Raw genomic sequence first — 28,000 nt, 5'->3', positions numbered from 1 at the left:
AAGAGCGAAGAGAGCGAAAATAAATCAATTAATTCGAATGAACCCATCAACATGACCAATCAGAGACAGCCTCTGGACCTCTAAGCCACACCCACTTATAGGAACAGTTTAACGTTGATTGGCACAGCCGCTCGTTCTATTTCTGAGATCCATGCACGCGCCTCTGCCCCCTCCCTCATCAGCACCAGCATCATCAGAAGCGCGCAGATCACGCCAAACAGCGCTGGTTCATCAGCAGGTGTGTGACTGAAACACAAATAATCGAGATCAATACATCACCACCTATGTGCGTTCTTTATATCTGACTCCTATTTCTTTGGATCAGCGTTTGGACCGTTTTAATGGTTTGATTCCCATCGGGCGTCAGTAGTCAGTGTAGCCGAAAACGAGAGAGAATAAAGCGAGATCATATTTAATATCCGCTTCTCCAGCGTCTGTGGATGGGCTGCGGACATCTGCATCTGCAGTCTCTGTTTTTGAGTCACTGAGAAGATGGCGGACAGGGCTGAGATGTTTTCTCTCTCCACCTTCCACTCCCTCTCTCCTCCGGGATGCAGGTAAGACACGCAGTATTTCTCTCGAGCATGCGCGGGGTTTGCGTTTCTTCTGGCATTTTTATTCCTATAAGCTGCTCATATGTGACCATCTGCGCTGTTTATTTGTCTGTAATGTCCTCAAACACATCCAGAGATCAGCATCAGCATCATCAGCATCCGCAAGAAAGATGCTCAGCGTCCTTGTGTTGTTGATGTGGATCAACAATAACGCCCTTGTTTTTTTTTTTTGTATTTTTTTTTTTCTGACACTGATTTAATTTGTATGTAAACCAATGCACTTATGAAATGGAGTGAAGAGCAGACGACTGATTTTTTTTTTTTTTTTTTTCATTTTTTTTTTCCTGGTATGTCATTGCCTGACGCATCCTCTCTGAGATATTTGGCATATGCTGGAAAGGCCCACGCCCTGTTGTGATGCTCATAACTGCATTTTAAATTTTGGCCACACTTTAGTGTTCCCATAATTGTGTAATTATATAGTGCTACCAATGAACAGTAGGCCTATTTAATTGTGTTTGTGCAGCTGCTTGTAATTGTAAATTATTATTGGCATTACGGTAATATTACAAAGACATCTAAAATGGGTATTGAATGTAACCTCTTTTATCATTTTGTACCATTATTAAAGTCAAATTAACATTTTTTTTTTAAAAATGTTAAGATCGAGTTTTGATGTGCAGTGCATAATATGAATGTACCTAGTACAACTGAGTATTAGTCATTTAAATGGATGAATAGAGTCATGTCACTTTCTGAAAACAGTATATTTAACAGTATATATATGCAGTTGCTACTGTAAGGATCTGTTTCCACCTGATCCAACCCTTAAAATGACTTTTTTTGGTGTAGCCGTCGAGACATATTAAATTATATATTTGAATTGAATAAAAGCAGTTAATTTAGATGTTACTGCATAAAGTTCAGTTTTAGGTTATTTGACAAAACCGTTTTTATTGTGTTGATTAGCTACTGGTGCGTAATTTTTTTCATCTGTTATTTGCTACAAGGTGTAGATGAGTTTGTTTGTTCATTAAAACAGATTTGGAGAAATTTAGCTTTAAATCAATTGCTCCCCAAGATTCGTCTGCAGTGGATGGGTGCCGTCAGAATGAGAGTCCAAACAGCTGATAAAAACATCACAATAATCTACAAGTAATCAACATGACTACAGTCGATCAGTTAAGTGTTGTGAAGTTAAAAGCTGTGTGTTGAAACAAATCCATCATTAATATGTTTTTCATATCAAACTCTTGCTTCTGGCTAAATATGAGACCTCTGTCCATAATACTGTTTTCTCTGTTTTAGAGAAGTGTGCACAGACAAAGCACCTTTTACAAGTCCAATGCAGTTTTACATGTTGAAAGAAACATGTTGTATGTCAAATATGGATTTTAATGTGAGAAGATAACAGTGGATGAACTTGGAGGAAGTTTTGTTCTTTGATAACCCGAGAGGAACATTTTTCAACAAATTTTAAAAGTGCGGTGACAGTAAATAACGTATAGTTTAGAGTTAACCAGTTTTGAAGAGAAATTGTTGGCTATAACCGTCCTATGAGTGACAGTTAATTTTCTCCATAGCACGCTATAGTCTTCCTGACGCTCTTTCTCGCTCGCTCTAGTGCATTAATACAAAGCGATCCTTCCACCTTTATATTAAAACTACATTTCCCTCAGTACATGTGAGCAGAGGTAAAACAATCAGAAAATCCTAAGCTTCCAGCAGAATGAATCAAAAGAGTCTGACAGGTCACATCACATGTCTGACAGTCTGACGATCTCAGGTCAAGCGTCGACGAAAGCCCTGTGCTGGAACAGGGCAGGTGATTTCAAACAAGTCTTAAAAAAATGCTTAGTTATGATTTTGTTGTCAGCTCAAATTGATGCACCTCTCTTGCTTTTCTTTCCAGCTGTTCTTCTCTTTATCTACTCTCTCTCTCTCTCTCTCTCTCTCTCTCTCTCTTTGTAATCCTTTTTCTCTCATTGTTTACTTTCCAGTGGAATTATGGGTTCATATGCTTCCCTTGTCCTCCCATAAACCTGTCATCTCTCAGAGTAGAAATAATGGGCTGCACTCTGCATCCTCTAATGCCTCAGGATAATGTCTTAATGAAGAGAAAATATCAGTCTCTCTCTCAGATTGAAGTAGCTTTACTGGCATGATAAAAAGGCTTTGTACACATTTGTACACGGCATACCCTCTGGCTCTCTGTTTATGTGCATGATTCACATCACAAATACTTTGAACTCTGGAAAAAAAAATTGCTTTGAAAAGATTTCAGTTTAGAAATTGTTAGTAAATTTGCAAGTGGCAAGTGACACTGAATTAAATGTGAAATGTTTAACTAGTAAGATGGAAATAGTATTTTCTTCTAAAAATGTAATTTAATAATCTTTGTTTTAATTACAACTTCAAAATAATAATAATGATAATAATAACTTATTACAAAGTGTATAGCCAAAGCATTTGAAGTGTAGATGCATACACAAAGTGCAAAAATATATTTAAATATCTTAACATATTCAGTAGAAAGTAGATATCTGTACTGTTTTTTTAATCTATTTTTGCTTAATCTAATAATAAGTAATAATAATACAGTAAATCAAATTTGTTGTTGTTGATTTAGTTTAGTTTAGTTTCCACATGAAGCTAATATATTTTTAAATATAAACTTTTGAAAAAATATTTAAAAAGAAAATGTGAAGCATTAGTACACAAAGGGGCTTTTCCCAGTTCTCATACTGTGTGTGGGTTGAATTATGGCATGGATCTTCACTGACCAGGGAGCATAGAGAGTGTGTGTGTGTGTGTGTGTGTTTGATACGCATGGCTCAGCAGTACTCTTAGGTAATGCGCTGTGGTCTTAGTGCTGATGCTGTCTACAGAACCTAAAGTTTTCTCAAATAGACACTGCATAGGGACATAAAGAGATGAGCATAGCACACACATTCTAGTGCAGTGTAAAATACACTTATAAAAGCAGCCTCTCCTTAAGCTGCTTATGTAAGTCTACAGCTGCTCCCTTTGAAATACAGAAATATTGTGAAAATGTTTGTCTGTGTACATGTTTGGCAGTAAACATCTGCTTGGTAGCAAAAAAATCTTATTGCTTCTGATCAAATTCGAAACAGTCATGCTGCTAAATATTTTGGTGAAAACTATGATTAATTATTTTCAGGATTCTTTTATACAGTATGGTACAGTACAGTATGGCCACATGACATTAAAATATCATATAGAATATGGGAATGTTTGGTGACCTACCTGTGAAATAAGCAGTGTGTCCTAAGTAAACTGAACTAAATTCCAGCTGCTGAGAGTCACGAGACGTAATTTCATTATAGAATGAGAAGTTTATTGGGAAGTATTTCCGGTCTGTTGTCACACATCCCTTAGAAATGGTTTTTGAAGCATGAACTGTTCTATAACATATCTTTGAATAGTGTGGTATACCTTTGATTTAAATTGACGTAAAGTAAACAAATTGAATTCATACTTGATTGGCACAATGTAGGTATATTACAATATTTGATAACAAAATGTGGCAATTGACCAATCAAGTATTCTGGAGATCAATGTTCTAAATATAAATATTCATTCAACCATAGACACACATCAGCTTCTTTATCCTTTGTTCTTTTCCCTACAATATTAGCCAGTCTTGCAAAATCTCTCATGACTCGTCTAACCTTTGTCTTGCACATTTCTCTCCCTCTCTCTCTCCTCATTTACTGTTCTGTCGTTTCCTTTTCTACTCCTTTGCTCATAATTAATGCAGACACTTGCAGTCAAGTTCTGTGTAGAAGTCGATGCTGAGTTTCCTGGGTTTTTGCTTCATTTAGTGTCCCTTAATTCTCAGATCATTCTCTTTGTTGTTTAGATGTCAAACTAGATATAAGTAAGAAATTTAACATCTATGATAATATCGTAATTGTTGTTTTAATGATTTATGAGCTGACAGTGTACTCCAAAAAAAAAAAAAAAAAACACTTTTTAAGAGTTCAAAAGCATTCACGGCAAGATTAAGCTAGAATGCGGTTAGAATGGCCATATAATTAAAGTTATGAAAGCAACAAAAATATTTTTTAAATATACAATATATGATATAGTTGATATGCATTTTTATGAATATCAGCATACTAACACAATCGCGAATAATACCGATTTTATACAGTAGTTCAACAAACAGACACAAATACTGCATGTTTTTGTCTAAATGAGTCTGTTCCTGAATGAGTCATTTGAGTCAGTAATTCAATTCGTTTCTAATTAGAATTGTGTGAACTAATGATTTAATGAATCACTCATTAAGACAGGGACTTGCCATTGTCTACTGCTGGTTTTATTATCTTATTTATCTTTATCTTTAGTTATCCATGATTTTTAATTAAATTTTCGTCAAGGATGTCTGTGTGTATGTGTCACAAAGCCATAGTCAGAACAAGAATGCATGTTTGAAAGAAACGTTTATGTTTGTACTCTATAGTGTGTTATGGTTAATTATTATTTGCAGAAATCAAGCATAATAAAGTAGTGTGTGTGTGTGTGTGTGTGTGTGTAAAAAAAAAAAATATTGAATCTTGTATAGTATTGTTATTTTATTCTGACTTTCTTTCTAATCTGACTCTTCATTGCATTTGGACTGTATTAAAGTGCATGCAACAGTCCAGAAGTCACCTTTGTTTGAAAACAAACCATCTCAGAGAACAGATGCATGATTCAGCACATTAAGCCCATCTCTGGTGGGATGTGGTTGTCATGGTGACAGCTGCAGAGGTGACCTCACCCTACTTAACCTGCCGTGTGTCTCAGAGGCGTCTGCTAATGGTGTGACATCATCCCTTGCACAGCGCTGCTACTATGGCAACAGCCAATGATTGGCAGCATATGTGCATCCCCCAGGGCCTGAAACATGCCCCACCTTTTGTAATCAGGATTAATGGGTACGGAGCGGCCGACTAATGTTTGTCAGGGAGACTGGAGAGTAAAATTGTGTCTTTTTGTGAAACAATCAAACACAAGGAACAATCAAGATGTTCATCAGCAAGGAACCTAATAAATAATCTCTTCATGCACAAGATTGATAAGGCTGTTTATGGAGAGGTTAGAAGTTCATTGAGAAAACAGCTGTTTTATCTTTGATTATGTGAATAACATCCCATCTGTAGATGGGACCTATTAAATCTTTTTGTCGCTGTGACTTACAGTTAATGATTTCGCCCATTCCTTCACACCATTTTAAACTATTTACCAATAAATAACCACTCTGTATCATCACAGAACACATGCTGTGTTTGCACCTTCAAAACCTGTCACTACAATATCGAAATATCACCAAGACGTTACTATGCAGTGAGTTTATGGGATTTTTTTTTCACATTTATTTATATATATAATATATATATAAAAAATAACACATTATTTTATGGTGTGTGTGTGTGTGTGTGTGTGTAAAACACTTTTAATGAGGTGAAACTGACTTTGAATACTTTGCCACTTACTGTAGGTTAATATGCAAAGCTAAATGTGTTTGCAGATGCATCCCGTCATTAGCACTGCTGCTAGATCAGGTTTTTGTGAACTCCTTCATAATTAATGAATCACTTTGCATCTGTAACTAATATCACAGAGTGGTTCAGAGTCTAGAGCACAGCTTCTCCCAGGAGCTCCTGTAGCGTCTGCTGTCAAGCCACAGTTTAGATCTGAGCCTGGCTGTGAATGGAGACCGAGATCTGCTGTTGATCTGTTTTTCTTTTTAATTTTGTTTTTTCATGTGAGGCATGATTTGGTTTAGCTAGTCTTAGAAGTGGCATTATACCATAAACACACACACAAACACACACACTGGGGTGACTTGCTCAGTGGAAAGACATTCTTCTACGGTAAATCCTCTGATTTTCCAGTGATTAAACAGAAGCTCATTTAAACACATCTTCAAAGCGCACAATCCACTGTCTGAGTTTTTCTCATGTATGTGGGATTATTTCCACACTCCGAGTTTCATCTCATGGGAGGGTCATTAGAGGCTCTTGAAGAAATATGTTCAGCACTGAAATCCCTGTAAACGGTGCTCTGATCAGGATGGTGGGTTGACAGCGGTTAGAGAAATATTAGCTTTTTCTGGAAGCCTTTTCTAAACTCAAGAGATTAAGCTGAACCTTGTTGTATGTGGATCCACTTTTAAAATCATATTGATAATTATTTGTTTTGTATTTTATACTGCATTCTATATAGAGCACAAATTCTGAGTATGGGTCACCATACTTGACTTCACTTTTTTTTCACTTTTATATATAATTTTTATTTTTTATTTATTTATTTTTTTAAGTTTAATGTGTTCTGCAGAAGAAGAAAAAAAGACTGATGGTGAATTAAAGGGATAGTACACCCAAAAATTTACTGACCCTAATGTTGTTGAAAACCTATATGATTATTTTTTTATTACCGGTAGAATTCTCAACCAATTCAGCTAGCACTCGTCTGAAATGTAATGCCCCTTTCCATAATCACGAGCTTCATCTTCCAAAATAAATGTAAAGACAGTTAATAATGTCCTTAGTTTTACCATCAGTTCAAGACCGAAAGGGGAACAGAATGGTGTGACTGATGCCGCGTTTCCACCGCAGGAACTTTACCCAGGAACTAGGGACTTTGGCCTGGTACTATGTGTGTTTCCACTGAAGGAACCAGGGTAAAAAAAAACCCTCAGAAATTCCAGGAGGGCAGGGTTTCATATTTTATTGAAGCATCCCTGGGCGCCGCCATTGGTTAGCGGACCCCATTCATTTTGCCATCAATTTGACAGCAAATAACTTTTACATCCGAGGCATTTTTCATCCTGTGTCCATTTCTTTTACTGTCGATGAGAAAGTCTCTGCTGGCGAGGTAGTACTTTTTCAAAGTTCCGGTACTTTCGGGGGCGGGACTTGGGCGCTAAACATCCTGACTGGTTGAGTTTACGCAGCATTGGTTGAGTTCAACCACCATTTATTCGGCTCATTTTCAAAATATAACTGTTATTGTGTCATGAAATGTAATTTAAAAAGTATTTCAGGCGAGAATGTAGTTGTTTATAACTCAAATCTGCAGTTTATTTATAAAGACAGCGCCTATTTAAAAATGTGTTTCGCCGATTTCGGAGATGAGCTCCACGTGATCAGAGGGAGCTCTGTTGTCATGTATCCGCAGAGAGCACTCTCACCTCGGCTAGACCTTCTGATGTGTGCCGCTGGCTCTGATGTCTCTTTAGTGGCTAAACAAAATATAACTCATTTTGGGTAAATCTAACAGGTTAACTTTGGTCTGTATTCAATTTATCCATGTTAAAATTAAAATAAAAAAGGCACATTTATATAATATTTAGTTTCACTGTAATGGCTGTGTATGTGTATGTGTATGTATGTATGTATGTATGTATGTATGTATGTATGTATGTATGTATGTATGTATATATGTATATATGTATATATGTATATATATATATATATATATATATATATATATATATATATATATATATATATATATATATATATATATATATATATATATATATATATATATATATATATATATATATATATATATATAGGGGTGGTGTTAGCGCAGTGGATAAGACTCACGTCTGTGGTGTGGGAGACCCGGGTTCGAATCCACTGTGAGCAGTGGTGTCAAAAGTACTGGCATTCATTACTCAAGTAGAAGTATAGATACTAGGGTTTAAAAAGACTTTTGTAGAAGTTGAAGTATCAACTCAAGCTTTTTACTCAAGTAAAAGTGTAAAAGTACTGGTTTAAAAAACTACTTAAAGTATAAAAGTAAAAGTAATGTAAGGGGAAAAAATGTCATTAAGAACAAAAGCTTAGGCCGCACCACAGGGGCCTATTGTGTACTACCCCACCGCCTCAAAAAACATTTTTCTAAAGGCCATAGGCCATAATGACTATAATGTTATATTAAAATGTTCATGTTGAAAAATTTGGGATGCACTAGGCTTCCTGTTTCAGCCGCATATATAAAAATACAAAAATGGTGTGCACATCCCAAACATCCAATTAGGACACAGGTGCAAGACAACTAAATGATATAGACAAATAAAGAAGTGAAGTCTAAACACTGAAAACTACTGCTCCAGAGGAATTTAATCAAGTAACGTTTCGACCTTCAGGTCTTCCTCAGCCGCATATATGCCCATTTAAAATGAACGCACTTTAGTACAATGCAAATACATTAAAGGACTAGAGATATGATGACTAGTTGCCAATAAGTATTGTTATGGTGCAAAAAGTCAAACTTCAGAGGCTTGTCATCAATAACTTTTAATGGAATGTAAATGTACATCCATGATTAGCTGCAGGAATCTGCGAGGGCAATGGACAAGAACATTGGTGCAGGCTTAGTAACAATTACACTTGTATGGTTGTCTATATACAGTAAACATTATAGTGCTGTCAAAATGAATGATTAATCCAAGTGATTGATCAAAAACTAAAACTGAAAAAGAAATCATAATCCTGATACTTTCTTGATTGATAGCTTCTTGTATTCGGTACATACATCTGCTATGTCCAGTGTTCGGGGGGGAACGAGTTACAAAGTTGGTATAGCCTACTTATCACAACATTGTCAATCGCATCGTCAATCGAAAACGCTAATTTATTAAAACGTCTCGCTACCGAACTACCTACAGTAGCTTAATTTGTGGAGGACGAAGAAAAAGCACTCATTTGGTAAATGAGCCAGTGAGAAATAATAACTTTTAAATAGGGTCCAGTGCCTTTTCAATACTTTTAAAATGGTACCGGCTCCTAAACGGTGCCTGAACCGATACTTTAAAAAAAAGAAACACAAAAAAACTATGGATAACTTTAAAGAACATTACAAATATTTTAAATAAATCCATAGCTTGTTGTGCAAGTTGTGCTTCCCTTAATCTAAGGCTAATAAATGTATTTCAAAATCTGGGTCATTATTTAATACAAAAGCACACATAGTTTTTCTACTGTATCTCTGTCACTCACTCTGATATTTAGTTAACATGCGTGCTGTCTGTCACTGTCTTAAATCAGTTCTGTGAATTACTGTATGGTCATTCTTTATAAAGTAGCAACAATGTCGTTTTTAAAATACAGTACTGTGCAAAAGTCTTATGGAAAAATTAGTATTTTCTCCCCAAAAAGGGTTTTAAGCCAGTTATTTATATCTTTTGCTGTAGTGTGTCAGTAGGAAATATCAGTTGGTCATTAATTTTAATAATAATCTAGTGCGATTTTGAATGCACAAGCAGTCTGACAACGGGAAAATTAATGTTTGGAAATGTAAACTGATATTTTATACTGACATACTACAGCATAATATATAAATAACTGTCCGAACACCATTAAGTGAAAATACTAAAGTGTCTAAGACTTTTGCACAGTAGTGTATGTATAAAATAAACACATACCTTGTGTCCTCTGTTCGTTTAAGTGCGCATGCGCTGCTCCGTTCGCGGTCTGCGGATTGAAGAGCGCGCTCAAAGACGGGAGGAGACCGGTCTGACGCTGGTTTCATGTGAAATTTAAGCGGACTGACTCTGAGGCGATCGGATACCGGTTCTATACCCAACCCTACTTTTAAGATATATATTTTTTGATAAACGAACCCAAAACTGTCTATGTCCTGGCTGGACTGTGATGTGATTTGTGTCACGTGCAGGTGCGATGGATCGCGTAAAGACCAATAGGGTGTCGGAATGGTATATGTTTATACTTCTCATCCAACCACAATCAAATTCACTGCTTCCGGATGGCGCGATTTATCTGGATAGGTTTTTTTTTTTTTTTTTTTTGAATGATGACAAGCCGGAATGAAAACAAGCCGAAATGAAATAGCAGTAACGAAGCTATTTTTAAAATGTAAGGAGTAGAAAGTACAGATACGTGCCTGAAAATGTAAGGAGTAGAAGTAAAAAGTCGGCTGAAAAATAATCACTCAAGTAAAGTATAGATACCCCAAATTTCTACTTAAGTACAGTAACGAAGTATTTGTACTTCGTTACTTGACACCTCTGACTGTGAGACACCAATGTGTCCCTGAGCAAGACACTTAACCCCTAGTTGCTCCAGAGGCGTGTGACCTCTGACATATATAGCAATTGTAAGTCGCTTTGGATAAAAGCGTCAGCTAAATGAATAAATGTAAATGTAAATGTAATGTAAATATATATATATATATATATATATATATATATATATATATATATATATATATATATAATACACATTTCCCTGAACTAAGTAAATTTCTGCAGTTGTTATTATGTTTAGATGAAAGGAGGCAGTGGTATTTGATATCCTATTTCATTTTATTGTTAATATACAGAGAGGAAAATTGCAGTAGCCATGGTCAGCTGACTGATGTTGTCAAATACGCTGCTGTTTGCAGATTTACTGGATTTGCGTCATCGCGGACGTCACACTGCCGAGTCGAATTGCCAAAGTCCGAACTACCGAGGATGCACGTCCAAAATCAGTGTACTTTGTATAGAGAAACGTGCGCAGACCTACGTCACTAGACTATTTGCCTAATCTTCCCGGTACTTTAGGCCACGGTGGCAATACAGAAAAGCAACAGGTCTGGGTGGAAAAAAGTTCCTGGCGGAAAAAGTTCCTAATTTAAATTAATTTTGGTGGAAACGCGGCAATAGTGATGAATAGTGATGAAGCGCATATGTGTTTCTATGTGTTTGTGTTTGCAGTACACAAGCCATGGTTAAAACAGCTGACTCCACTGTGTGAACCTGTCTCTCTCTCTCTTTCTCACACACACACGCACGCGCACACACACACGCACATGCAAAACTAATTTGAAAAGGCCAATAGCAAATACTTAAACTAATAACAAAACATACTCCCAGCAGCTGATTCAGAAAGTAAAGTCAACACTAACTTCGGTTACTGAAACCATGCCGCCTTTCTTTGTGTGAACATTTGGACAGTATTACACAAATATTTCCACATCGTGACATAGACATGTGGAGGTGTGTTAAAACGAGGCATTTTAGGGGGCGTGACAGAGTCTAAGATTGATAAAGAATATCTCTCAGGATTTGAGAATTTAGTCTATGCAACTTTACAGATCTTAATTATTCACCAAAACCTTGTAACCCCCCAAAGAGAAAGAAAAAATGTAAATGACCCATTTGAATGCAGACCAATTCATGGTTTAGCACTGTTTTGGAGTTGTACTTTACTGATTAAATGATTTGTGGTTTTTAGATGACGATTGGTAACATTTGTCAGCATAGTTAGTCATGAGTCCAGCAGTTTTGACCTGTGACACAAAAACCAGGAATAGCTTGAACATTCACAGAACACAATGAGTCATTATTGATGTACGTGATTCACTTACATGTGCCTTGTGAGTAAAAAGGCTATGAGTGCCAGCAGAGAAAGGATCACATTAAAAGACCAAAACAGCACAAATTAGTAAATGTAATGAGTTCATCACAGCATAAATCATGTTTGCCCACTTGAAGCTGTTTTTATGATGTGCGTAGATGATATTGGTTTACAAATAGGCGTATACACAGGGGATCAGAAACCACAAAATAAAAATAAAAAATCTGGAGTGAACTGCTTTTCTTTTAAACGACAAAGTTTAGTCCATTTTACTTTGTTTTTATTATGTTATTGTATTTAAATGTTCTATTTCTTCATAAATTAAATAAATAAAGGCATTTTTTATTATTTGAGTATTAAATTATTGTTTCTTACCATGTTTGTCACTAAAAATCACAGGGCCTGGGACTTTTTTGTGCAATTTATTTTTGTATTATTTAATTTATATCTATTCATTAATGGAATGATTACTTATCTACTTTATAAAAAAATGTTTTTGCTCTCAGGTTCATGGATGGGCTGACAACAATTTATAGAATTTAACTGACGCACATTAACAAACTTTTAATGTGCTTAACTATTTGGATTTTAGTGCTGATATTAACCTGCGTGTTTCATCATATGAATAATTTTTTGTAGCAATATTAGTAGATTAATAACTAAGACTTATTACTGTAAAAAATGATTAAAGCATTACATAGTGTCTTCTGCTCTGAAACCAGATCTATATTAAAAATATCAATATTTTCAGACAAGAGCACCCAGTAAACAATCGTTCTCCTCCTCCCTCTTTCTTTGGTTCTGTCGTGGATCCTCCATACATCACAAGTCTGTGTGTTTGTGGTGCTCTGACTGTGAAAAGCTGCATTGCAGCACTGCTGTCAGCCCAGTAAAGCTCAGCTGAGGCTAAATCGTCCCTGTGTTAGCAGCTAGCATACACCATACACCAGAATCCGGCTTAATACATTTTGCTGATACAAAGTAGAGCCAATTAAGGCTAAACAGAGGCTGGCCTTATTTAGCAGCATGCTAACCCACTTATCGATAATGAACGGGGATGGTGGAGGAGAGAAATGTTGTTTAAAGGTGTGCTGACCATGTCTTATCTGGTGCTGTGCTTCTGTGTGTGTGTTTGTGTGAGTGTGTGCATATGAAAGAGAGAGCGCTAATCTGAGTGACCTTGTGGATTTCTTGGGCTAGTGACCTGTGTGTGTGAAAAAAAAACTGCTATGTCTTAGCAGCTCATATTTCAGATCAGACTACCACAGGGACACATACACACATATATTAGCCAGCACATCTCATAGATGTTATAGTTTTTATACAGAGATGATGATCTTTTCTAACCATCACACAACCCTGCTGATTTCAGTACATTTAAAGAAAATCATGATTTGATTTGAGTATTGATTTGAACTTTTGTATTCATTATTTGTGTTTCTGTTTGCAGGCCGGCTCATGACATCAGTCTGGAGGAGTTTGATGATGAAGATTTGTCTGAAATCACAGATGATTGTGGCATAGGCCTCAACTATGACTCTGACCCTTACGAAAAGGTTTGAACCATTCACAATGCATCTATTTTATATTATTTTATTTTATTTTATTTTATTTATTGAGTCTAGTGTACTACAGACTAGTGTGGTACTTCCAGGAAACCGTAAGCTCAGCCATGCTCAGCAGGTTGTTTATGTACTCAATAAGAGCTGCTAATATTCACATATTTACATATGGATGAATATGTGGCTTATCGCACCTTTGGAAATCACTTCATTTGGCAGTCATGCATGTAAAAGAGCTCATTTACATTTTAAAAGGCTGTAGGTTTGAAAGCATAAATCTTGTCTGTCTATCTATCTTTTGATGCAGTTCTACATCATGTTTGCTATGTCAATTAAAGTTCAACTCAAATTCAGGATAAAAAAAACATTCTCCGTTGAATTCTGAATTTTAATATTAAATGGAAAGAAAACATGAATTTCTGTTGAACTATTGTAAAACATCCAAATGTAGAAGTCTTTCCCCTTTGTACTGTGTTAATATGGATGTGATTATGGAAATATTTGTATTTGATGTGTGTGCTGGCTGCACTGAGGGATTGTAAATGTTTGTTTGTGGTGGCGGTGTGCCACGGCTGCAGTAGAAGGGCTGGTGACCCAGTGAAGTTTGCTGCTATGCAGACCTCTCTTCTCAGCTTTCTGCACCCCAGTTTTGTTAGAAACAAAACCACTTCTTCCTCAGCCTGCTCCTAATTTCGTCTGCCTGTGTTCTCTGCAAAATGTTCAAACATGCATGTATCGCTTCGATAATAACATCTCACATGCCTTTGGTGTGTCAAATTGATTTAAACATCTCACATGCCTTTGGTGTGTCAAATTGATTTAAATGCAGTGATTCGATCCACACAATCGCAGTCTGTGGGCATCATAGCATGCAGTGACCTCACATTGTTCAGTATGTAGGAAGATTGATTGGTTGGTTCTGGATGGTGATTGGACAGTCCATAGGCAGGTCATTTATTGATTTGTAGGGTGATCTCAAAGTGGGCGACCATGCAGTCAATGCAGTGTGTCAGGCTACAGGTTTTCTTTTTTTTTTGACACAGTTAGCGGCTCTAATTAGGCAAACACATACACACACAAAGGCCTGTCCCACAGGAATATGTCACGTGGAAGCAGCACTGCATTGTGTTTGAAGGGCCTGTCCCTTGTCTATGCAGCTAAAGTCTACAAAATCACAGAAGACCTCAAATGTGCCACTCAGTGCAGTTATATAAGAAACCTTCAAGGTTTATACAAACAATAACTATTGGTTTGGAAATATTTATTCGGTGTCGTATTTACTTTATATTAGTATTTGACATGGTATCATTAATGATGAACACTTTTGTGTGAAGGTGATTTATGCATTTCTGATTTTTTGTACTGTAGCCTTTATTTGGTGACCGTATGCAGTTGCTAGGAATGTTTGACAGGTTAGCAACAGTAACCAAGGAGGAAACATGAGAAGCTTATCATCGTATATCTGTGGACTGATTGTAATGGCTATTTTCTACCATGGGGCTGTGATGTTAACATTAAAACTATTTTACAATGAAAATCGGTTTATTATGGAAGCCGTTTCTGCCAGATAAAAAAATATTATTTTTTATAAAGGTAATTGTGACTTTTTATAGCACAATTCGGAATATTTCCTCTTTTTTTTCTCTCTCTCTCTCAGAATTAGCAAGATATAAAGACAGGATTAAGAGAAATAAACTCATTGCAAGATATAAACTTGCAATTTTTAATTCTGAGATCTTACAAATCTTAGTTCATATCACAATTATTTTTTTACAGCATGGAATAATAATAAATAAACTATTTTTTCACAATTGTAAGTTTATATCTCACAGTTCAGACTTTTCTTCTCAGAGTTATAAATATTTTTGAATGGAAACTTTGTAATTACGCAAATATTTACTGTCCAAACAGTAATATAATGTTTATAGTAATTACCACATTTGATTGTTTTTGTTCTAAATGTTGTAATGACGCAAATGCTACAATGATACGTTCCTATTTAGCTCACTGAACTTTCACCAGCTGCGTAACAGATCTTTTCAGACAGAAAAAATCTTTGTAAAATCTGAAAATATGGTGTTCTTGTACCTCTCTGATGAGATTAAAGTCTTACAATTATGAAGGGAGAGATCCTGTATATCAAACTCACCCTTCTCCAGTGAAGATCACTCATCTCTTAAAAATCAGTTTCTCCATTTTTTTTGTTCATCCATTTTTCCTATTATGCCTTATGTGAAAGCATTATTTTTATTTATGTGATTTCTGTTAGAGCTTTCAGAAAGCCCACAATTATTTTTATATTTATTATAGTACAGTAGTAGGTTTTCATAAAGTCTTCTTTTTTTTTTTTGCAGCTTGAATCAGTTTTTAACATTCCATATCACACATCTCATGACAAAAACACACCTACTACACATGCTGTGAAATATAGATAAATGCATTTGAGAGATTTGTTGCTGTGCTCATTACACCAGTCAGTAACGATTGTGACACTTTGACATTAACATTTCTAGAATGATTCTTGTACAGATCATTTCCAGCCAACAATTCCATCCTTCCAATCGCTCTCTAACTCTCTCTCTCTCTCTCGCTTTCTTCATGGATTATTCGGCTCTCCGAGTACAATTAACAGATTTGGTTTTCTGGGGGTTTTCAAATTACAGTATGCTGTGGATGAACGCTAACTGAGTAGTGTGCAGGATCTGAAAAACAACATGAAATGGCATTCACAACTCCTTAAACTTGCGTAATATGACATTTTTCTTAATGAAATAGAATATGTGGCTTAAAATCTTCAAACTACATCAGTAGAAAAAGTAAAGGAATTAAAGAGTAGGAAGAATGTTGTGATGAAAGCAATTCATTTTATTATGAAAAAAGCACAGTATGAATGTGATCTTCATGAATTTGTTAATAATTATTATGATAAATTATATTATTGTTCATTATTTGTTGCCCAGCTGTACACCCTTCATTTAGATGAAGCTGAAATTTATAAATATATAATTTATTACGTCTTTCAGGCCCACTCATTATGTAGAGCTAAAGTGCATGTTTAAGGGTTAAATCTGCAGTTATAGTGTTTGATGAATCTCTCTGTGTGTGTGTGTGTGTGTGAGGGATTAGTTTAGCAGCATGAGATGTGCCATCTTAGTGTCTGTCCAAACTTCTCATAATTAGAGATCAAAGACAAGAGGGTGAGATGTTTTTCTTCTGGAGCTGTGTTTGTGTGTGTGTGTGTGTGTGTGTGTGTGTGTGTGTGTGTGTGTGTGTGTGTGTGTGTGTGTGTGTGTTGTTCTACGTTCATTTGTTTGTGGATTTTTTTTTTTTTACACATTTTCTAGTTTGTGTATACAGAGGAAATATTTAGCTGGTAACATTTCATCACATTGCAATCTGCTAAACTGAGTGATATGCTGTGGCTCAGAACCCCAGAGGAAAGACGTGGAGTTATTATTGATGTCATCAGCTCAGAGGGTGGAGCAGAAAACACTGCTATGTGCAGGTGGGCCATTCCTGCTAACACTGTATTGACCTTAATTTCTGCTTTCACAGCATTTTATTACTGGCCCTTTGTGTTTTTTAATTGGATTTTATATATATATATATATATATATATATATATATATTATATAGGGTTCACAAGGGATAGTAACAGGGGTAGTTGCCTCAAGATCTATATCTCAGATTCTGACTAAAAACTGACATACATTCAGACAACAATTTGTATAATTAACTTTTTAATCCAGGTAGCTTTTTCATGTTTCATTTCATGTTTTAAAATGTAATTAACTTTTCTACAATTTGTAACTTTAATTTTTTTAATTCACAAACTTCAGAAATATTTATTATGGTGGAAAAAAGAAATATAATAACCGTAAAAACAACCCATGGCATTCTCTAAAGATTCTTAATAATATACTACACTTCATATAAGATGATTTACACCTTAATTGAAATAAACAAGATATGATTACCTGGACAAAGAGCATTTTTTTTTCCATTAGGCAATGACAGTATAAGAATGTTCATTTTTATTTGATTTATTTATTTTTATTTTATTTTATCAGGTAAATGACTTATACAAATAAATTAATAATCATAAACTCATAAACAAACTTAACTTCAGAAATATTTATTGGAGTAAAAAAAATCTAAAAAGTGTAAAAACTACCCCTGGTTCTTCCTATAAGGATTGTTAATAATATACTATAATATATAATTTAATTATAATTCTTATTTGAAGTAAATGAGATATGATTACCTTATTATAGTTTTTTTGTAACTAATAAATCAGGCAACACTGACTGACTCATTCAGAACTGATGAATAGGTTGTCTAATGAATTATTCAAGAGCCCTCGATTATGCAGTGCTGTAGTTAATGTCTGCATTAGTATAGATACTTGTCTTAGACATCAGTGAATATCACTGCTTCACCTCCTTCCTGCCTCTACTGCAGTATACAGCTGATCTGTGTGTGTGTACTGTAGTGTGTATGTGTGTTCTTTAAGCTTCTCTCTATTTACAATCTTTCGGTGTTTCCTTCACCTTCTAACACTGCATCATTTATTTTTTCCTCTTCATCTTTCCCTTGCTTTGCCTCTGTGGTCAGCATCGATAGCACTGCATCCATTCATGAGTTCTGTGTGAGTTCTGCTGGCTCAGCAGAACACTTTTTGCTGGTGTAATGCTTGCTCCGTTTCTGAGCGGGGATGAAAAGTCAGTGCTGGTCAGGGGTGAGGCCTCGTCCTTGGAAATAGCAGAGCGATAGAGTTTCAACAGAGCATTTATAAACCAACTCGTGCAGAACAGCTAGAACTACATCAATACAGCATTATCTCTTCTAAGTGTGGTTATTGGTCATGGTGTGTTTGACTGCTGCTGGTATTGATTTGGTTAGAGATGGAGTATAAATTCAGGTCCCTGCAGTGCCAGCTGGTTGTGAATGCAATGCAGTGTGAGACTTTTAATGGCATCACCCATACACATTTGCCAAGCAACAAACAGAATTTTAACTCTATTGTGTGTGTTTTTAATTGAGGTGAATATGAGACGTTAGGCTTATGCAAGTGCATTGACTTGTTTTCCTGGAAGTGTGCTGTAACGTGAGGAGCTTTAGCATCGATCACCATCTGCCCTTCCCAATCATAAGACAAGATTCTCTCAGCTTTGTCCAGTCCATCCACTTTCCCTTTTAAAGACTAAATTAATTCTTTACAAAATTCTTCTTATTTACTTTCTTAATACACATTGTGAATAATATGAATCAGACTCTGACTCTGTTTTGGTGTAACGCCCACTTTTCATAAACCAATAAATAATTGGGCAATAAAATGTTGCCCTGCCCTATATTTAGTTTAATGAATATAAAGGAATATTCCAGGGTAAATATGAAAACAAGCTTCTAGTAATGCACTTACAATTATTAGTATTTTTCTTTATATGAAATAAAGAATTTTAAGTCTCACATTTCTTTTTTTTTATTATTCTCATGCCTATTAAGTTATCCTTCCACTTCAACAATGCAGATATTGTTGTTCCAAGAAACTTAAAACCCTTCATATTTTCAGTGACCTGGCCATTAATAGTTAATGGCAAAAGAACCTTTTTACCCCATCGATAGTCAAACACAGTTTCCTTTTGTCTTAAAGACATTGCATTTCAGATTGTGGCTACAACTCCATTCAATCAATGCAGATACCTCTTTTCTATAATCGTTTTCATTCTGTTATCAAACCAATTATTGTAGTATCATCTGAAAACTTTTTTTTTTTTTTACTGATTCACTGTGTGAAACACAACCATCAGTGTACATGGAATATAACACTGCTGACAGTACAGAACCTTGTGGAGCTCCAACCCTTTTTTGTTCTAGGGCTTGAAATCCTGTTTTTATTTTTAACTACCTGTGATCTATTCTGTTGAAAATCCAAAATCCACAAAGCAAGGGAATGATGAACCCCCTATTGATCCAATTTGACAAAGAGTTTTACTGGAACAATTGTGTTAAATTCAGATTTTTAATCCACAAAAAGAGCCCTGAAACCAGTGCCATGAGTTTCAAAGTGTTGCAGGATTGAGTGAAGACAAAGAGCAACAGAATCCTATTAGTCTTATAAGCGAATTTGTTAGAATCCAGACAGACCATTGAAATTATATTCTTTAGTACCAATCTCTCAAATATTTTCAGTATGACCGGTGTTAGGGCCACTGGTCTGTAATCGTCTAAGCAGCTAAAATGCAGCTTATTTGGAACAGGAATAATTATAGCTGCTTTAAAACATGCTTTAAACTTTAGTCCTTAAAACTCACTGTTAGTTTCAGCATTACAGTCATATAAATATGCTGTATTCGTCACTAAACATATCTTCAAGATAGGGTTTGTTTTTCCTGCAACCACTGATCTCTATATATATACAGTAACATATGTTTCAGAAATTATGGCTTGGCTAGCAGTCAAATCTTCATCCAGTCCAGGGTGAACATATGGCCCAACTAATAGATGGAACAAAACATTAACAGCAGAGAAAAAGGCCATGTTGAATCATGCATGGTATACATGAGAATCATTTGCTCTTGTTCGTGCTGACTGATATTTGTGGATATCGAATTTGTGTATAATTGCTCTTCACTGGTTCATTCAGTCACCCCTGTTTCAGGCTGCATTATTGATTTGTGGTAATGTTTTACAGTTATAGTTACCAGATATTTTACAATTATTTTCAGGTAAAATCTTTAAAATCCTTCCTTTCTTTTCTTCTTCTTTGTAAAGGACTGCTTAATTCTAGAAAAGAATGATTTCCACCACCCAGTGTCCTCATTCCAAGATGACTTCCAAGAGTTTGAGATGATCGATGATGAAGATGATGAAGAAGAGGATGCAGATCCTGATGCCCCTCCCTCACCATCGGCATCTCCTCCCCCCTCCCCTACACTGGGCACCCTGAAAAGCCGCCCAACCACTCTAAACCTGACTGCTTCCCAGGTACCTGTTATACACAGCTGTAATCAATATATCAATATACATATGTTGTCAGTATTTAAACTCTTTTTTTGGTCCTAATCTCAGGACTCCTTGAACAACAACAGCAATATGTCTTCACGAAAGTCAAGCTGGCAGGATTCTCTTCGAAACCCAACTTCACAGGGTAATTGTTGTTTATATATATATAACAGAATTCCAAAACTGATTCCAAGATTCCAAAAAAGCTCTATGCAAACTCTAGCTAATTCATACAATTATTGCATCAGAACGTCACTTATCATATTCTATTGATTGATATCTATTTCGGATATTTTTGTAGCTATAAATGTAGCCCATTGTTAATCATTTTACTCACCTTTTTAGGTTGCTTGTCTCCAAATCACTCTTGCCTTGAGGATGGTTCCCATGCAAATACCACTTGCTCAGGGGCTCCAGACACCACCGGCTCTGCCAATGGTACACCCTCAAATCCACCAGGACATTGTGGTCTTCAACAGTCACCTGGTAGGCCGCTGCTGTATGACTTTGAGGGCAACAGAAAAGAACGACCTGAATATGGTAAGAAGTCATATTGCTAACGGCTAATCAAAATTAATACAGGTTACAATTTTCATGGTGATATTGAACACCTTCAGCAACATTTCTCATTTTGTCCTTATCCTTGTCAGCTTATCTTAGTTCCCCCGCCATCTCGCTTTTTCTTTCTAAATCTTTCCTGTTTTCAAAACTAGGCTCCTTTGGTCAACATAACTCTTCAAGCGGGTCTGAGGCAACTGAGGTGAAAGCTGATGTTGAGGAATCCACTCTAAGCGAACTTGTTCCCACAGTGGAAGACTGCACTTCTCAGTGCTCTGATACCGAGGTTGACCACGACCTGAATGGTCATACCAAACGTCGACCTTGCCACTCTCGACCCAGTGACACTTATACCGTGACTACAGAGACTGCTTATGACCCAGAGCTGGAAAACGATGGCACCAGTAGGTGTCTGTCCTCAACCGCACCTCTTGGTAATGATGCTGAGACTCCGCTATCAGATGAGGAGCTGGACAAAGAGTTTGACATTGACTTCATAAGTAAGGATACCTATGATCAAACCTGCAAGGAAGATGAGGCGTCGTCTTATGTTGAGTTCCCCTGCATTGAACCAGCTGAGTGCATTTCTGTCTCGAGCTACATGTCATCCAGTCGATCAGATGTCCTTGATGCTATGGACGAACCTCGAAACATGCATCAGGGTCAACCTGCTGCAAATGACACAACTTCTCCTTCATCTGATCCTGGTATCGCTGATATGAATACCAAACGCTATGCGGAGTCAGACCGCCACAGCGATGACCTTAGCTCTCCTGGATCAGACTCTGATATTGAAGGGGAACTTGAGGCTGCATTTGCATGTGGTCCGCTTGCTAGTAACATGATTTCTTCCATCTCAGAGACAGAGCTGGACCTGACCAGTGAATCCAGTAGCGGGCGCTCTTCACACCTCACCAATTCCATTGAAGAAGCAAGCTCCCCAACCTCAGACCAAGAACTGGACCAGGAGCTGGACCCTGAACAGGACAGCGGTATTATAGGTCTAAAAGCTTCTCTTCTTCTGGTCCAATCTGAGCCAGTTAAACAAGAACCTTCACCAGGTCTGGACCCCAGCCCAGGTATGTTACAACTAGATGATGGCCAAGCTTTGATGGGCCTGCAGAATGTAGATGACGAACAGGGTTATGAGCACCAGGCCGATCCAGATGAGACTCTTCCCCCTGCCATCCCCTGCGAGGATAGTGGCTCCCAGCAGCTGTTGTTGAAGATTGAGCCTGACCACAGTCTTGAGAGCTTCAAACGCTCCTTCTATTTGCCGGTTGGCCCCAAACTCATGCCCTCTGTGGACGACTATGATGGTAACAGTGAGGGAGAGTCCGATTCAGAGTCTGAGGACGAGCTCAGTGAAAACTCTGATTCTCCTTGGCTTCTCAGCAACCTGGTGAACAGGATGATCTCAGAAGGCTCCTACCCAATCAGCTGCCCAGAAGAGTGCCTCAAACGCTCAGCCTCGATCTCTGACACCATCTCACCCTCGTCAGACTTGGAATTAGATACATTCACTGAGACGGATGGCTGCAATTCACAAGAGCAGAAACTGGAAGAAAAGTCACAGAAGGTGACCTCTGAAAAGTTAGAGAAGAGACTGCATGAGGAGAAGGAGAGAGAAGCCAGCTATTTATCTGAAGAGGGACAGAAGGAAAGCAAGAGAATGGACACTTGTCTGTACATGAGCAGCCCCACATATGGCAACCCTTCACCCGTCTTTACAGAGAGATTTGATATGGGGATAAAGAATTATGAATCTGAGGACTTCCCATCCCAGAACTCATTAAAAAACAAGCAGAAAGAAGAAGAGGAGGAGGAGCCAAATAATGACTTGGTGATGGAGAGAATGAAGGAGCTGGAGTCTCCCAGCTTGAGCGAGAGCATAATCAGCGACAAAGACGAGGGACGGGAGATACGGGTCGATCAAATCACTTTGCAGCGAATCACTGAAGTCAAAAACAGCCTTACGCTGGACCTCCCAACAGCACAGACCAATCACTGTTTCAGTCTTACCTACTCAACAGATAACGATGAAGATGAGCAAGATACCTCCCCTTTCTTGGAGGATCTTCAAAAGGTACCTTCACCCTACGAAAACGAGACTTACTTGGACAGCTCCCCACCTATTGACGAGAGTGTGTTGAGGAACACAACCTCCAACCGGCCCATCGATGACTCCTTGGCATACGATTCAATGAAGTACACCCTTGTGGTGGACGAAAACACAACGCTTGAGCTGGTGAGCCTGAAGCGCTGTACCTCTGTTCTTAGTGAGGACAGCGATGGACTCTCTACTATTTGTGATGAGGAAGTTGTTGATGAAGATGAAGATATTTACGGCCAGGGCCAGATGGAGAGAGGCATGAGACCTGATTTGCTATTAAGCTCCTCTGAAGAAGATTCCTCCCCTGAGGCGGATTTACCTTTCTCAAAGAAGTTCCTCAATGTGTTTGTCAACAGCGCGTCACGGTCCTCCAGTAAGTGACATTTAACACCATACAAAAAAGATTTAAGGGATAGTTCACCCCAAAAAAATTAAATTCTGTCATCATTTACTCACCCTCATTTCATTCCAAACCTGTACACAACATGAGATGTTTTGAAAAATGTGTTCAATCGTTTTTGTCCATAAAAAGAAACTGAATGTGGTCCAGTATTGTTTTGGACCCCATTAACTTTCACAACATGAACAAAAACAGAAGAGAGAATGATACAGGTTTGGAATGTCATGAAGGGGAATAAATGATGCCATTTTTGTGAAAGATCCTTTCATTTTGGTTTCTTTGAAGGATTTCTTAGTGCCAAAAATCCATCTTTTGTTATTGTTTTCTCTCTTTCTGGATTAAACTAATATGACTAACACAGCAACATTTTTAAAGCTACTGTAAAGGTTTAATATACAAATGTGCTCAAGGAATAAATGCATATAAATTGTTGTATATTATTGAAATAAATGACCAAATACCAAATTAAATTCATTCCCATCCACAGAGCCATTCTGATCCCTTTTAGTACAGTTTAAGAGATTTAGAAGATCCTTTTACATAATTTAGGAGCCTGTCTCGCTGAACAGAAAGGATATTTAATAATCCTAATGAGACGACATCAGAAGATGAAGGATTTTGTATGACCTGCTTCTAAATGAGTTTTACAGTCCTCTGTGACACACACACACACACACACACACACACACACACACACAAACACACACACATTACCTTGGGGCTTGTATTTCAGTATAAAGTGACACAATGCATTTGCATTATGTGTGTTTCAGGCACGGAGTCCTTTGGGCTTTTCTCATGCACTATAAATGGAGAAGAAAGAGATCAGACTCACAGAGCGGTCTTCAGGTGAGAAATGCTACTCACACTATTACCTAAATACACCTACAGTAGCTCTAATCCAAAAACTCCAGTCTGGTTTAAAGTCCAATCACAAACCCTCAAGGTACTCTTCTTTTTCAGTATCTGTTAAAACGGTAAATTGACTGCTCTTAATATCTATTGCATGCAATGCAAATGCAAGTTCTGATGCCCACGCTGCAGGTTCATCCCACGGCATGCAGATGAGCTGGAGTTAGACGTTGATGATCCATTATTCGTTGAGGAAGAGGAGGATGATTACTGGTACCGTGGGTACAACATGCGCACAGGGGCCAGAGGGATTTTCCCAGCATACTATGCCCACGAGGTTGTTGGCCAAACCAAAGATCTGATGAGTAAGAATTTTGAAAATAATTTTTTTTGGCATTACTGTTTTGGGGGGAAAATACATATATACTTCTGTAAAAGAGTCCTTCTGTTACGGAATTTGGGACTGGTTTCACATCTGGTGTCTTTGTTAAAGCACTTGGTGAGTCAGCATTGTCTGTATACGTGTGTTTCCATAGCAATGAAGAGGAACCCTGCTTGGATGGAAAGCTTCCGAGTGCAGTTCCTGGGTTCGGTGGAAGTTCCTTATCACCAAGGCAACGGCATCCTGTGCGCTGCCATGCAGAAGGTACCGCAGACAGGAAATCAGAGTGTGCTTTACTTGTGTGAGATAGTACTCAGTGAATGCACAATGTTACATCATATGATGCAAACTAGAACTAATGGGTTTGTTTTGTCTTTCAGATCGCTATGGCAAGGAAGAGGACAGTGCATCTTCATCCCCCATCTATTTGTGAGCTGGAAATAAGCCTGCAGGGTGTGAAACTAGTCATGAGTTTGGATGATGAATATGACTTTTCAGGGGAGGTAAGAGAGTGACGAAGAGTAAAAATGTAAAGGTAAAACTTTTTTTTTTTTTTTTTACTTTCCCTACTGGATATGACAGTAGTCTTGTTTACCCAATCAGCAGTCAGCAATGATTAATTTATTCTGCAAACAATTTTATTTATTTATTTATTTATTATTGGGCTACTGAGTCTTCATTTCATGTTTAAATGAAAAAAAAATATATATATAAAAAAATAAATGATAATAATGAGATATATATATATATATATATATATATATATATATATATATATATATATATATATATATATATATATATATATATATATATATATATATATATATATATATATATTATTATTATTCATTTTTTTATATATTTTCTTTTAATTATATATATATTTTTTTATATATAAAAAATCTTATTTAATTTTTTGTAAAAAAACAAAAACAAAAAAAAAACACTTAATTTATATATATTCATGACTTTTAATTAGAAAAACATTTAATTAACACAATATACAATGACAGTGACATGACGTGGTCAAGTGTGGTGTCCCATACTGGGAATTTGTGCTTTGCATTTCACCCATCCAAGTGCACACACACAGCAGTGATTAGAGAACACAAACACACACACCCACAACACACACACACACACACATACACACACACACACCGTGAACAGACACCCGGGGCATACATTTTGAGGCATACATCTAAATTGCAGCGTTTTGCCTGGATTTTGATATTAATTATAATTCCTCTTCTCATTTCTTTTTATAGTTTGACAGATGTAGTCACTTCTTCCAAATGAAAAACATCTCCTTTTGTGGATGTCATCCTAAAAACAACTGGTAAATATACACACATACATTACCACCAAAACCCCAAAACAAGTCTTCATGCATTTTATCAATTTTCTCAAAAGATTTTGCAGGCCAAAATAAGTCCCTCTCTCTGTCTCTCTGTAGTTATTTTGGTTTCATCACCAAGCACCCGATGCTGAACAGGTTTGCATGTCACGTCTTCGTCTCTCAGGACTCCATGAGACATGTAGCTGAGTGTGTGGGGTGAGTGCAATGCTCTTAGACATCACAATAACATTTACAAGAAACTTGTGACACTGAGAATAGCAAAAAAAGAAGAGCAGGGAAGAGAAGTTAACGAGAATTGGTCTCTGCTTCAGTATCAGAGCCCAGGCTTGTCTGCTGTGTGAATTATTAAAGCTTCAATCTTTTGGAGTTATGGGACCCAGCAGGAGGCAGCTATCTCTGCTGCATTACATCATATGACCTTATGAACATATACATTATTTAGCCTTCTCATTAAGCACAAAAATGAAGGGGAGAAAGTTAAAGAACAGAAACTAAAAATGTTTTACGACAATACTTTTTTTTTCCATCATTAATAACAAGACAGAAGCTCATCAACCTGCACACTTGTACAGACACACAGCTTTAGTCTTCTGTAGAGTTGTGGAAATGATTCCTCATTATTATTGCACACTTTATGAGCCTCCAGATATGTAGTTAGCTGGTGTGACTAGCTTCTGTGTTATAGTGTGTGCTGGGCTTAAATAGACTCCTTTTAATATTATAAAATAAGTATAATTTAAATTATCTAATTCCTGGTTTATTGTGAACAAATTGTTCAGAAAAAAAAAAAAAAAAACAGGCAAACAAAATATGCAATAACTGCTCCTTCCTGGATAATAATGAACAAGAAAAACATAATTTACAAATAAAATAGAAATTACAAATAAATATTATAGTTATATACAATTATTTTAGTCAATATTAGTCAATTTGACATCAAAATTGACCTTATTTAGTTGATTTTAGATCCTGGTTTATTGTGAACGAACTGGTTTGAAATTTGCTTGAAAAAAAAACTAACAAAATATGCAAACGTTTGACATCAAAATTGTCCTTATTTAATTTATTATTTAATTCCTAAATATGATGAATATACAAAAACTATAATAACCTTGATATCTATAAATATATATGAAATGTAATGATAGTTTTAGGAGTTATAGTTATATTATGGTTATGACAGCTGAATTTGTTGAAAATTTACCTTAATTAATGTATTATTTAATTCCTAAATATGATCTCTCTCTCACACACACACACACACACACACACACACACACACACACAATAAAACCAATGTGATCATATTTAGCAGAAGAACTAACAAAATATGCAAACCTTATTTAATAAAAACCTTATTTAATTAACTCACAAAGCGCAACACACGTGTGAGTTGTGATCTCGTATGTCTCTGTGTGCTTGTTTCAGACGGGCGTTCCAGGAGTACTACCAAGAGCACTTAGAATACGCCTGTCCTACCGAAGATATCTACCTTGAGTAAAAGAGGAAAAGGGTAACCATGGCGACTGCTGTCCCTCTCGACAGGTGTCTGTTCCTGGGCTTGGCCACTACGAGGCGCCTGGGAGCCTCCTCAAATGTAACAGGCCTCATCTCTTTATTCTCTTCCTCAGTTTCTTATGTTCTCTCGACACGAACTGAGTTGAATACTCTACATAGGCTCTTAGTGGTCTGTCTGTTTATTTGATTGGTCATCAGTTCATTTATTCTCTTCATTGAGATGGATTGCTTGTTTAACTTTTCTACTATATAATTAGGGACATGGTTTTGGGTTGGATACATCACTTCAGTTTCTTTTTTCTTTATATA

At 36.7% G+C, this 28,000-nt stretch overlaps 1 protein-coding gene across 1 annotated transcript; it reads left to right on the top strand.

Moving 5' to 3' along the window:
* Positions 1-28,000, top strand: LOC113118178 (C-Jun-amino-terminal kinase-interacting protein 2-like). The gene is made up of 13 exons (XM_026287135.1): positions 1-557; positions 13,389-13,494; positions 20,275-20,487; positions 20,572-20,650; positions 20,851-21,045; positions 21,219-23,549; positions 24,350-24,425; positions 24,621-24,793; positions 24,965-25,074; positions 25,191-25,313; positions 26,082-26,152; positions 26,270-26,368; positions 27,602-28,000. Exons 1-13 carry the CDS (start codon positions 493-495, stop codon positions 27,672-27,674), a joined length of 3,714 nt encoding a protein of 1,237 aa, XP_026142920.1. The 5' UTR covers positions 1-492; the 3' UTR covers positions 27,675-28,000.

The sequence above is a fragment of the Carassius auratus genome, chromosome 18, assembly GCF_003368295.1.
Source record: "Carassius auratus strain Wakin chromosome 18, ASM336829v1, whole genome shotgun sequence".
NCBI classification, from domain to species: domain Eukaryota; kingdom Metazoa; phylum Chordata; class Actinopteri; order Cypriniformes; family Cyprinidae; genus Carassius; species Carassius auratus.
Note: the sequence above shows the minus strand (reverse complement) of the source record. Positions and strands in the feature narration are given on the sequence as shown.

Coding starts and splice junctions, on each gene's coding strand:
- LOC113118178 (XM_026287135.1), top strand. CDS start 493: ATGGCGGACAGGGCTGAGATGTTTTCTCTCTCCACCTTCCACTCCCTC. Junction 13,495..20,274: donor ACTCTGACCCTTACGAAAAG/GTTTGAACCATT, acceptor TTCTTTGTAAAG/GACTGCTTAATTCTAGAAAA. Junction 26,369..27,601: donor CATGTAGCTGAGTGTGTGGG/GTGAGTGCAATG, acceptor TGCTTGTTTCAG/ACGGGCGTTCCAGGAGTACT.